We start from the raw sequence: 13719 nt of genomic DNA, 5'->3' as shown, positions 1-13719 counted from the left end.
TATATATATATATATATACATATACACACATATATATATACACACACACACACACACACACACACACACACACATATATAGTAAAAAAGTAATGAGAATCAAGTTTATGTATGCCTTATCATGACTTACATGTTTACATGTCACTGAATACCTGAAAATACTGGGAATGAAGTGCAAGTGACCAATTAGCACTGTACTCCTCCACTCCAGTATACATTTTACCAATAAGATCTATTCTCAGTGCACACAACCCATATCCCAGTATCCATGCCACCAATTACATTTGGACAATACACACAATCACTCCCAAACACCTCCCTCTTTCCTTATCTCTGTGTTTTTATATGGGGTTCAACAAGATAAGCACATATTGCATTTAATGAGATTTTCCTCATAAAATACAAAAAAGTAACCAAACTTACTCTACAGGCCACATCTATTTTCATGTTATTAGGTCCAAAAAGAGTTGGAGGTTGTTTGTGATGGTCTTGACTTTTTTCCAAATTCTCACACCTCTGCAGGAATTTTGTAATCTCCATCTGAAGTTCAATAGTATTAATGTGCCTATAAAACAATAAATTGAAAGTCTTGTTCAAAATCTAGTTTAGACTATAAAACATGATTTTTGTCTACCTGTAAATCTGTTTCTTGGAATAAACAAAGTATTTATAATCTGTTTCCCATTCATGTTACAATGGGAAACAGAAACTATAATACATAAAAAAAAAAATGTAGGAACTATTAATATATGAAAGATTCATTGTGTCAAAGTATTATCCACATGAACGACAGGACCCAAGGTCTCCCAGAAGAACATTGCCCAAGGCATCACAGTGCCTTTGCTAGCTTGCCTTCTTCCCCCAAGTAAGTGATTTACATGCACCCGGGCATCCACATGATATAAAAGAAAACAAGATTCATCAGACCAGGCCACCTTCTTCCAGTGCCCCAAGGCCCAGTTCTGATGCTCACGTGCCCATTGTAGGCGCTTTTGGCAGTGGACTGGGTTCAGCATGGGCACCCTGACTGGTCTGCAGCTATACAGCCCCAGGATAATATTGTTCTTCTTTTATTGCTTGCCGCTTGTATATTGTGTTTTACTGGAGCAGTGTGTATAATATATTTTGTTTCTTGGAGTACTTTAATGAGACACAGGGAGTTACATTCTCAACCACTGGATTATGCAGCTACCTTCAGGTGATTGGAAACTTGCACAGCAATCAAAGCTGCAGGACAGCCCTGGATAACCCATCCCACTCCCAGCCTGCCTCAGTTTTGTAGCAACCAGTAGAGTGTGGGTCACAGATTAAAGAGTGTCCTGTAATGTACTGCCAGTTTTCCACACCTCTAATGTGCATGGCAGACAGGACCGGAATGCAAATTTCCACCCATGCCAGAATCAGATCCGCTTATCTGTAAACTGCTTGACTTCTGGTGCCTCCTTGATGGTTGATGTACATCACAGTTGTGGCATTTTCTGACTAAATCCTTGTCAGATGACCCTGCAACTGGGAGGTCCAGCATTGAAGAGACAACTGAACAACCCTGAGTGCCATGTTTTTTTTTTATTGGGAGATGAGACTCCTCTGATGACCAGGTCCTCTGAGAGGCACTCCAGGACTACACCCCAGCCTGATAGGTTGGTATCTTTTGCGAGTACCTTCCAAGTAATTTCTCTGACCTTAGAGCCAGGCAAGCTTTATCTTGCTGGACAGAAGGATGGGGAGATAGAGGTGTTGAATCTGTTTGTCCTACACAATTAGGATGTTGAGCTGCAATGACCTGGAGTGAAACATAAACATAAAGAAGTGCCTCAAAGGATGATGAGGCCCAGGTACTCCAAGTAATGGGAAAGCGATTTCCAGAGATTCATGGACCACCTCTGTAGGGTCTGTATCATCTGCTGGATTTTGAACACTGGGACTTGTGCCAACAGTCAATTTATAACATTTGTATCATGTGTTTTTTCTGGATTTGTGGTTGGTATTCTGTCTATTATTTAAAATACACCTTTGATAAAAAATGGTAGACCTTTCATTTCTTTGTAAGTGGGCAAACTTACATAATCTGTATGAGATCAATTATTTTGCTCACTGTAAGGACGCTAGCAAAAAACTAAGGAAAGGCTAAGAGTTGGGGGGTTTATGCAGGACTGTGCTGCAGTTTTAATATATTTCCCAGTGTCTAATCACCTAAAGGTAGCTGCATAACTCAGCGCCTAATGAATTTAACTTCCTGTGTCCTGTGATGCACCATCAAGAAACAATATTCAAAGCAGAACTACAGCTCCTTACCCTTTACAGCCAAGGAAGGTGCCAACTTTCCTCTATTTGGATTGCAGTTGCGCCATGGTGCTGAACATGTGATCAGCTATGACACCAGCCATTTGAAGGCTTGAAAGTTCAATTGAGAGCTTAAATTAGCACACAGGCAACCTTGAAAGTTGCCTTGCCTTGAAAGTAGCTGTTTTGGGGGGACCATAAAATTGTTGGGCCCGCTTTGACAGTCTTGGTCGATCAAAAAACAATAATTAGCAATCTTGTTTATCATCATTTTTCTTTTGAATTGAGGCTTTTCTACAGAGTTTAAAAAACAAAGATTGGTAGAGGGTTAAAAAGTCATCAGAAATCTCTTTATTAGAGACAGAGAAAGCAACAAAAAATACTTTTTTAGTAGAGTCCGGAAGTGTGAGAATTCGTCAGGTTGGTCTGCAAATGTCTTCCAGTACCGTGAAACCCATTTCCCTAATTTGTTGTTGATGGTGTCACCAGTAGAGAAAGTGAGGATGAATCCCACCAATGGGGTCACAGATAGCAATAGAAAAAATACCAACCAAAAGTTATAACCCCAACTCTATTCAAAACTTAAAAGCAGGATTTGGACTTTAAAATGCAAAAAGGCTTGTACAGAGATGGTTGCTTTATGCCAAACCAATTTGGCAATGTTACCAGAACTTTGTTTGATGTAAAGCATAAATTCTACAGGTACATTTTCAATAAATGTGTGCACTTTCTCATTACACGCTGCCTGGCTCCCTGATTGGCCGGTAAGCCGGCTCCACGTTCCCTCGCGTCATTGCCAGTCAGAGGAAATATCCCTCCAACCGGAAGTTCCGGTATACTGGGGTAAGTATCGGAGCATTTGGGCAAGTACAAGTACTGACGCAAATACTCGGTATCGGCCCCAATACTAGTATCGGTATTGGTGCATCCCTAGTTTTTCTATGTGTTGTTAATTAAATTTGGTACAAGTCTTTGAAAAATTTATCTTAGAGTCTATTTTAGATGGGCTAAAGACCTAGGTTAGGATACTGCACGCGTTAAATCTGGATATGGTAAAATGGCACGTTGGATGGGGCTTTTCCGGTTTATAACAGAACACATATTGTATCAAACCATAAAATATAACATGTTTATTTCTCCTTTTTAAACAACATCCACAAATGAAAACATTCTTCGTAAATAAAAAAATTCCTATAAACCATAGTCTCTTGTAAAGACGGCACTGATAATAGCTCTCCTTTGTCGTGTATCACAGTAGTAATCCCACTATGCAAGAACTTGAAGCTTCAGAAAGTTGATAGCACTGGGCTGGTTTATGGAGGGGTTATATAATCTGTTCCACAGTTCTGTCTGCCAGTGTCCAAACACCTCAGGGTAGTTGCACATAACCCAGGGTCTATGATTAAAGGAGCCTGTATACTATTTTGTGGGGGGGATGGGGTGAAGGTTCTAGAAGCATCAGTGCAGAAGGGCACACAGTCTTGTCTAGTAATGTAGAAAGGTACCAATGTATATACCTGGAGAATCTGAAGATACACAGACAAGTGTTGGACTTGGTGGATAGGATAACCGCAGTGTATTGGATAAATTACCAGCAGTGCAGATTTTTGTATTATTCTCTGATCTCTAATGGATAGCATAATGGCATATTGGGTGTACTGGAAGCAACACAGATTTTTCATTATTTACTCATCTTTAAGAACTTTATACAGCTACACATCAAGACTTATTGAAATCAAACTGCTATTTAGCTCACTTGTACCTGGAAATATCAGCTGCAGACATTTTTTTTCTAAATGTGTCAAACGATTTTCTTCTGTTGCTTCTGGATACCTCTTGCAAGTATATTTTTAGGTGCTCCTTGGATTTTACCAACCACTTCTGATTACCACCCAAATCATGGTAGGTCTTAGCTTTGTGAGAGAAAAAACGTATGCAGGTCATCGCTGCACGCACATGGTCCTGTTAAAATAGGGTAAATTGGTGAAAGCAGTTAAATGAAGCAGATCTTCGCTGCATGCACATGGTCCTGGTACATAGAATACATTGCTAAAAAAACAACAACAAAAAAATATATCGACACTGTATATACACACACACACACACACACACACACACACACACACACACACACACACACAGAGTGGCCAGATTATTATGACCACCTGACGTTTGTAGGCAAATTAGCTATAATTTTGCGCTGAAGTTGCTAGAGGGCCAGACCATTATAAATAGGGATGCAGGTTGTTTACCACGACAGTAGAAGTTATTTTTTTTCTGAAGATATGGGTAAACAACGCGATTTAACAGCCTTTGAACGTGGGATGATTGTTGGCGCTCAAGCAATGGAGCGAGTATCAGCAAAACAGCAGAATTCGTTAAATGTTCAAGAGTGGGCAAGGACAATGCTCCTCCTGGTGCATGATGTCAGTGATGTGTTTCCTCTGGTGTAATCGTCACCTCAGTCATACAGTTGGCTGTGGACGTTGAAAGAGGTATGCAGCTAACTGACACAGCACACAAGGGTCTAGAAAGCACCATGAGACAGAGTCCAGTGCCGGCTCAGAGCCTGGAGGCCACATACTGTACCAGGATGTCTTTGTTATATCCAGAGTCTTCAGAGACTGGGTCATGGACCTGGAGAGTTCTCTGTGGCTAACACAATACGCAAAGGTCTAGAAAGTGCCACAAGCAGAATTCAGTGCCCAGAGGTCACATTCCAGGCTAGCCCTGAAATCTTTGGTTCAACCGGGTCCGAGTACAGCCTCTGGATAGCTGCTGTATTGAGACCAGAACAAGAAGCATTTTAAATATCTTTATTGAAGAAAAAAGTATTTAGCATACGGTGTTGTGGATCGAGTATGTTGATAATAGAGATGAAAATGCTAAAAATATAGTTAGACATTTTCTTCAGCGGAGCCTTCTGGACTCAAAATATTGAGCCATGACGATTGGAAGCGGGGTTTTAAAAGGGGTTGGCATACCTTTGTTTTTTTGTTTGCCAACATCCCAACCTCCTGAAGGTGGCAGTATAACCCATTTGTTCAAGATTGTCTACTATTTCTGTGTCCTTCAAAAGACAATAGAGAAATGTAGCTAAATTCGTATTCCATTAAAGATTTATTTCACATCAGGTTTTGCGCCAAAAAAACTTCAGGCTCTGTTCACACCTGCTGTGTGTGAATGTGTTTGTGTTGGTGGCTGTTCACACAACACCGTGAAAATACGTGATGTGTTTGCAGTGCTATTATTTGTTAATAGCACCCAAAATGCAGCCGGAAAAATACGCATCTTTGCCCAGGCACTGACATGCGTCAAACGCGCAAAAACACATGTGAACCTCGCAGCTCAAACGATTGCATGAGCTTCGTTGCTGAACTTCTCGCATGTAGGGCAGCCCACTGAAACGAATGGGCTGGAACATGGCAAATGTGGACAAATGCAATGTGCGATCATGTGTGCCGAGAGTGTGAAAGGGGCCTCATAACTTTAAGGAAAATGATTGTCTGACAAAAGCATCAACCTACTTTCATAAACTGTTGGATTTCATACAGGATGTTGTAGAAATTTTTCTTTTGCAGATGTCTACAGGCTTCAATGAGGTAAGTGCTCCAACTCTCCAGACTAGGGTCAATAGATTCTAACATGTTTTCAAGGCTTTGTAATTTACCACTTTCATAACTTGGCACAAATATACCTTCAATGAAAATATCTCCTGGGCATTCCTGCAAAAAGCATTAACAAAGATAGGTTAGAAAATAAAGAACAGAGAACATCATGTACTGGAACTATGAAAAGTATTTGAATAAGCCTTGCAACACACAAATAAAAAAAATCACAAAACAATTATTTTGTGGTCATCTGACGCCATCAGATGCTAGTCACAGTTTTGCATTCAGCAGCAGTGAAAAACACAATTAAATGTGGCTATAAAACAGTGTAGTCACACCCTGATAACGGTTTTAAATACTACTAGGCTGGATTCATACTACAGTGGTAAAAATACTGCATTTTAGCATGCACTTTGAGTGCCTATTTTACTACACTTTGCTGTGTATTTCCTGGTGTTTGTGTTTTGATTTTGCAGCAAACCATGTTAAAAACTAGGGATGCACCGATACCAAGTACCATACTCGGTACAAGTACAAGTACAGATACTTTTCCAGCTCCAAGACTAGACTAGAGAAAAACTCAGAAGTTAGGAGGCAGCTGTCATTTGTAAGGAGTTTACGGGGCTCCTGGGATTTGTACATCTCTGTTTTAATTTATAATTTTGTTTTTATAAACATATAAGGGATGAACCGATACCATTTTTGCAAGTACAAGTACTGGTACTTGCCCAAGTACTTACAGACACAAGTACTGATACATTTTTGTTTATTGTCATGTGAGTTTTTCTAAAATAATATCGAAGAATGATTTTAGCACACTGGTGGAGCGTAAGAGGCAGGTCCCAGCTGCAACCCCGGTAGTTCTCATGAAAATGCCAAGTGTATCAACCTGTATCTGAATTGGTATTGGTGCATCCCTATTAAAAACTCAGCTAAACACAATAAAAAACATGAGAGTAGCAAAACACTGAAAATGTGTGGTAAAGATGCCCAATAAATAGCAACATTTTTATAAAGGTATTGCATAAATTATGCTTATAAGAGCAGCTACAACTGTTCTGTTAAAGGTTACAGATGGATCCAAAGATGATGTCGTCAAGCTTTAATTTCAGTGGCTTGCAGTTCATGTGCCTGTTCCATTTGGTTTTCTGGACCTGGCCGGAGTCGAGGGTAAGCAGATGTAAATGGACCCATGTCTGTTTAAATCTGGCTGCCCATAGACTTAACCTTGGAGTTTCAATCAGATCCTCCTAAAAAACTGAAAAACGGATAGGCAGACCTGATCAAAACACCGGTTGAAATAGGCCTAAGAGATAGAATGGGCCTTATCAGAGGTCAAAATTAATATCTGCCTAACAGAGATGCTTGGGTTTTGGCACTGCTTCAGCGCTCTAGAATCCATCAAAAGGTATGCACAGACAATTCTAGTTGACTACTTTTGAATCATGCTTGTGGTTAAACAGTTTTACTGTAAGAACAGGAAAACTTTCATTATTTTGTTACACAATCAATCTTATAGGCTCACTTAGGGCATACATAATTTGAGGGCCAGTTCTTACCACCTTAACATAGTTGCTTCGATTTTATATATCTTTTCATAAGTATTATATTCAGAAATGTACATTTTACTAACAATTATAAATGAGAAAAAACAATCTGCTGCCTAGATCACAGATTACCTTGTTTAATAAATGAACCAAAGCATCTCTCATTAGATCATGTCTCATATAGAACTGTATGATTCCAAGGTTTGTGCCATATGTGTGCAAGTAATACAGGCACTCCCGATAATACATGTTATTTTGTATCTTTCCCTCTGGCATCATTTCATACCAAAGACATCTTGCCTTCAGAGTACATTCCAATTCTTTTAATGTGGCAAAATAGTCATCATCTTTCTGCAAGGAAACACATGTTCACAAAAATAAGTTCCCTTATATATAAAGGGATCAATGACATCAATCCCTAAAGACAGAAATGGCTCACCAATAAAATCATTTCAACACTGCATTTACTACATTTGCATTACTCGAGCAGTTTGCAGAGCTGTCTTAACACATCATTCTATTACATTATTACTAGAGTTATAAAAACAAGACTTTTGAATTACCTTAAATACATTAAGAGGCACAGGGTAAAGAAATTCTGGTACATTTGGTTTTGCTGCTGCCTTCAGAAGATGGACACTGGCAAACAAAGCCACAGTTTTGTAGCAAAGCAATAGTAGGAGTGGATCATAATAACATATGAGAGGGATCGGTGCCCCTAATGGACTCCAAGAAAAGGATTTTACAGTAAATCAAACATTTTGTTTCCTTATCATACGGGGTGAAGTAATTCTGGTATATTGTGATGTCCAAAAGCAGGACATCTCAGTGCAAACAATGCTAACAGGCCCACAGGTAACAACAGTTTAAGAGGGGGCTCAAAAAAAACTCACAGAACTGCTTGAAGAACGTCAGCTCAAGCCAGCATCTGATGAGGCCTGAACATCCACCTGATGAAACTTGACAAATATGTGAACAGAAAACCAGATGGTAGCCTTGCAGATCTGAGGAACAGAGGCTTGATGCTGAAAAGCCCCTAAAGCACCATTTGATCTAGTGGAATGCGCTTTCACAGGGAAGGGTGGAACACCATCCTTAAGATTATAGGTTTGAAAGATGGGATGCCAAATTCTCCTGGAGATAGTTGAATGAGAGGCAGGCTGTCCTCTGCAGGGACCCTCAGGAGTCCCTCAGACTGTCTAAAGGAACTAAAAGGAAACTGTAGCTGAGAGACAGCTTTCAACCCACAGAGTACTTTCTTTGATGGAACTTAATTGCCTGGCACCATGCAAAGTATGGCTTTCAGGTGCAATTGTAGATTTTTGTGAGACGTCTATTTCTTAGCCTTTGGGAGTGGAAGTGTTTGGAAGGCATAAACATTTTTATTGGATCAGGCTGGTCACTATACAAAAGAGGCTCCAGTAGTGAGTGCACTGGAAAAGGGGGGCTTTTGAGGAAATTTTAGGGACAGCTGACACATGTTGTTCCAGGTGCACATTGCGTCAGTAAGGACCAAAATGGTAACCATGATTGTACCAACTCACCTAATAGGTATAGGGTACATTTATCCTCCTCTTCAGCTGATCATACAGCTGAAGTCCTGACCTGTTGGAGAAAGGGCAAGGCCTTGAAAGAGGCTACTATCAGACTCAGAACCTGCATGCAAGTCCTTTGTGGAACCCATCTGCAAGGCCTCAACTGATGAACATGGGATTGAAGCTTCTCTGGGGAAGAAACACCCTGGCAATTGTTGTGTCTAGGACCAAACCTAGATACTTCAGGCAATAAGAAGGAATCATCATTGATTGTTTGTTAGGTTCAAAATACAACCGTAATTCTACAGCATGCTCACAGTTATGAACAGATTGGCCTCCAACTTGGACACTGAGTTCGCCTGTAGCAAAAGATCATCCAAACAGACCACAACTGAGATCCTGCAAAGTCTTAGCAGGGCACTGGAGCCAGTACCTTTGTGAACACCCTATAGTGAGAAACTGCATGTGCTTGTTGGCAGGACTGCAGAAGACTACAAGGATCTATATATAGCCAGCTGGTTGCCCAGTCATATCTAGCTTGTCGCCCAGCCTGCTGTTAAAGCATTCCACGATCCAAAGCAAAAGAAAAGAATCCCAGCATGGATTTTCAGGTCCTAATTACTTGACACTACACAAAAAACTGAGGCTGCGTTACCCAATGGTGAGTTGGCCACCAGCAGGGCCTACCCCGAGGATGAGTTTTGTGACTAGCGTCCTACTCCTGCAGGTAGTAGTATAACACAGTGGTCAAAATCTGTCCTTCAATGATTGGAAGGTATACATTTTTTAATAATATACTAAACCATCATTTTTGAAAATAAGACTTTACATGTTCAGTTAAGTTGCTGAAGATTAGTTTATTATTCTGTTATTTAAGTAGATTATTTACTGTTTTGTAAACATTTTCTATAAAAACTAGTAATATGTGTTAAAATAAGTGCCATTGGGTGGTGACATGTAGGAGGGATGTTTGAGCTGGACTGGGCTGTCACTACCACATAGTTGCTCTGTTGTCACTGAGTTGCTATAGTGAGGTCCTGGGTATGTGCAGCTCAAGGGCGTTCTCTGTGGTGTCTCTGTGTATGCGCAGTCCTGGACTGATAAGGCATGTGCGGAGCCCTATCATGGCTAGTTGGTGCAGCGCAGGGGTGGATGCTGGGATGCTGCCCCTCCCTTCCCACCATATGTTTCCACTTGGGCAATCAGGGAGAGACAAGCTGCGTCATACCTCTGGATGCAGCTGGTTTGTACTGGTGAAACCGGTCAGGTTTTGGCCAGCACCTGTTGCACCCACATTCTAGAGGAAAATAATGGGATAAATCTGAGCTAATGCAAGATGAGTACACTTTAAGTTTATGATGTTGGAACTTTCTGACTGTGGGACTATATTATTAGATATATATTGTTGTGACTGGATGGACTTATGCAAGTGTTGAATAATTTTTTTGCTCCACTTCTGATACTTTTGATCATTATTATTATTCAATATATGGGTAACAACTAGCATATGTAAAAATATGGAAATAACTAAATCTATGCAGAAGTGGATTTTCACTTTACAAGTTGAGGATTGCATACCAGCCAGCTATTTAGCATTGGAGTTTGGACTTTACTCTGTATAGTGATTGGGAAATGGAGGTGTGAGGGCTATTTCATACTGTGTTGTGTATACCATGGCCTTTAACATTTCAAGTTTTTCTTGGTAATACAATTAAAAAATATTGCTTTTAGTATGCATAAGATATGTGATACATATTGGGCGTTATTTTTCACAGCATTGAAATTAAGGGGAGTTTATAAAGTCCTTGAGTCATGGTAGATTTTTCTTTTTTTGTTTGCGGTTTATGTACCACTATCAAAATATTAGTAGGCAATATCGAAATTCCTTACCACCAGCAGAATTGGCTTGGCTGCAGATTCCAGGTGCTGAATAATATCTTCTAGGAGTTTAGATCCAACATTCTTTTGGTTCAGATCCAAAGGAGTTTTAGCACACCTACTAAATTTTTCTCTTGCGCCAGGCAAATTGTCAGACTTAAGACACGCCATACCCCAAGCATGCCACGTACCCGAAGTGTCAAGCCCTGTTTTTGTAGACACCTATTTGTTGAAAAGGTGATAAAAATGTACAAAAAAATTACTGGTACACGTTGGCCACTTGTTGGTACTTACATTTCTAGAAGTCAATGCACACTTTAGTGCAAACACAGAAAGTGAAAAAAATTAGACCAATGACATCTGCACTCTAGCACTAAAAACTCACTCCATGCTATCCATGCCACGAGTGATATTTGAACTTCAGCACACCCATTATAATACTGCCAAGGGTGCTTTCAGCTGTCACTTTTTATTCACATTGTTTAAATTTATTTTTATTTTAACAAATTATATTGTAGCCTTAAGCATCTGCATGTAAATGTGGAGATATATATATATATTTATATATATATAATAGACAATTTGGGGTACTGCATTCTGTCGCTGTTTCACGGGGAAAGCAATTTTTAAGCGTTGCATGGTGGATATCTATTTACTCCGCACTACCTCATCTTTTATATTGTACAACAAAAATGGGTATTACATTGTGTTTTTGTGCACTAAAATTAACCTGAACTTATTTTTTCCTGAAATTCTGGTTTTGATAAACAGTTGCAAAAATATAATGCAACATAAAAATTTGTATCTGCCACCAGTTTATTCTACAGTATCTGTGCTTTCAAGAAATATATAACTCTAGGGGGGGTTTAGGTAAACAGCAAAAACAGCTGTCAGCAAAAGGGTTAAATCAGGAAAAAGACAGAGGGGCATATTTAGGCCTTGTTAACACCTGAGCGTTTTTTTACTTGTGAAAACTTGCAAGACAAACTTGCAAGACACACATTTCAATGCAAGTCAATGGCAACTGTTCACACTTTAGCTTTGCGCAAAAAGATGCAGGAGCTATTTTCAGGCGGATGCCGCTGGGTTTCTTCTCTATGCTGTGAGAAACGTGAGTTTTTAAAAGCAAAACCACTGAGAAAAAAAAAACAGATAGCTACTACTTTTTCAGTAAAATAAAATTGTTAAGGCTAATTTTTAACTTTTCCACTGCTAGTTTGATGTCATGACTCCATGTTGAGCTTAGCTTAAGGGCCCATTCACACCAGCCGCTGCACTAAATTGCACAGCAGCTTGTGTGCGGTGCCGATATAGTATGATGCACCAACCCTGGCACATCACACTGTGTAATTTTTTTCAGTGCACACTGCCACATACCACTACAATGTGGTGGTGTAAGTAGTGTCCATCCACAAGAAGGCAAATTGCCTTGTCTTGCATTGGGGCTGCGCTGGAAAAAAAGGCCAGCGCAGCCCTAACGCATATGGTGTGATCATCCTTACACTGAAAATTCTGCCCTGCTGAACCTTATTTTTACCCTTAATGTATTGAAGGTTACAATTTTGTCCCACCTTTCCTCAAGGCGGACAGTTAAAGGAGAACCACTCACCTCATAGTTCTAAGCCGACCTGTGACAATGAGACTGTCACAGGTCGGCTCAGTAGATCGGGAGGTGAGAGAACACATAGCGGGTTCCCTCACCTCTCGATCCTGTCACGGCTCTCTGCCGTGACAGGGGGAGGGGCTGGATTCCCCGCTCCGATCTGCCAGCGCTGACTGGCGGAACGGACGGGGGAGGGGGCGGGTACAGCTGGCTCTGCCTCTAGATAGGCAGAGCGAGCTGTCACTCAAGCAGCTGGGCGGATCCCGTCATCTAAGTCGGGATCCGCTCCAGGTGCGGCGTCTTAGTATACCGCGAGCTGTAGCTCGTGGTATACTGAGCTTAGGGTAACGGGAGGATGCTAGTTTGTGTCCTCCCGTTACCCCAAGGAGAACTATGGGGAAAAACACTGACCCCATAGTTCTCCTTTAAGTGCCTGCAGTCTCTCTTTATATGTTTTATCTATCTAGCCGTGCACAATTTGTGTTGCCTTTCTTGGGTTTTCTCTATCCTGGTGCTTCTCAGCCTTTTTTCAGTCATGGCAAGTATGCAAAAATCTTCAGGCACCCCAGTCTAAAATGTAAATATGTAAATGAAAAAAATAGCCATGTCATACCAGATTTTTATCCCAGATAGGTTTCTGGTATGTATTTTAAAGGGGGACCCCACACAAATACACAAAAACGTAGGGTTTCCATATTCATCTCAGAATCTCCCTCCTTTCACATCAGAGTTCTACCATCACATCATGTAATAGATCCCGGGGACGCCGCCATTCCGAGTCGAGGGGAAGCTCCGCCCCCGGGCCAACAACGTCAGGCAGGACCGCCCATGGCCTCGTCATAAGACGGGACCGCACAACTGTCTGGTGTACCAGCAACCCCATGCGGACGCCAGACGAGTGCTGGTCTCCTTGCCGCCAGCGCCACCTACTACACCCTCTGACAGGAGGTCTCAGCATCACCCACCTGAGAGCTGCAAACCTGTTGACAACCCTCATAGGGGTTCTGCGTTAGCGTGCCCAGGACCAATTCTACCCAATCATCAGGACACCTAATCGCAAGTATTCCCCTCTGGGTTGCTACCCACAGGGGTTTTAGCTGACTACTATAAGCTGTCTGGATTTAGCAAATACTTCAGCATAAGAACATTTGTGGTGCAAGCCCTCTGCTGGCAATTAAGGATTATGCCTATATGAATGGGTCTATACTGACACTGTGGAACAGTAGTTACATCTCTGATCTAATGGACTGTGATTCTAAGTAC

The 13719-nt window shown here is 41.0% G+C and overlaps 1 protein-coding gene across 1 annotated transcript in view; it reads right to left on the bottom strand.

The window, feature by feature from the left end:
- The window catches only part of ZFYVE26 (zinc finger FYVE-type containing 26), a 101396-nt gene that overhangs the window by 7668 nt on the left and 80009 nt on the right, over positions 1-13719 (bottom strand). Inside the window, 5 exon segments of the mRNA XM_018567923.1 lie at positions 423-564; positions 4045-4244; positions 5810-6007; positions 7573-7791; positions 10866-11075. Of these exon segments, the coding sequence (XP_018423425.1) occupies positions 423-564; positions 4045-4244; positions 5810-6007; positions 7573-7791; positions 10866-11075 (969 nt within the window).

Source organism: Nanorana parkeri, unplaced genomic scaffold, assembly GCF_000935625.1.
Source record: "Nanorana parkeri isolate BGI_ZX_2015 unplaced genomic scaffold, ASM93562v1 scaffold1116, whole genome shotgun sequence".
NCBI classification, from domain to species: domain Eukaryota; kingdom Metazoa; phylum Chordata; class Amphibia; order Anura; family Dicroglossidae; genus Nanorana; species Nanorana parkeri.
This window is presented reverse-complemented; position numbering and strand designations above follow the sequence as displayed.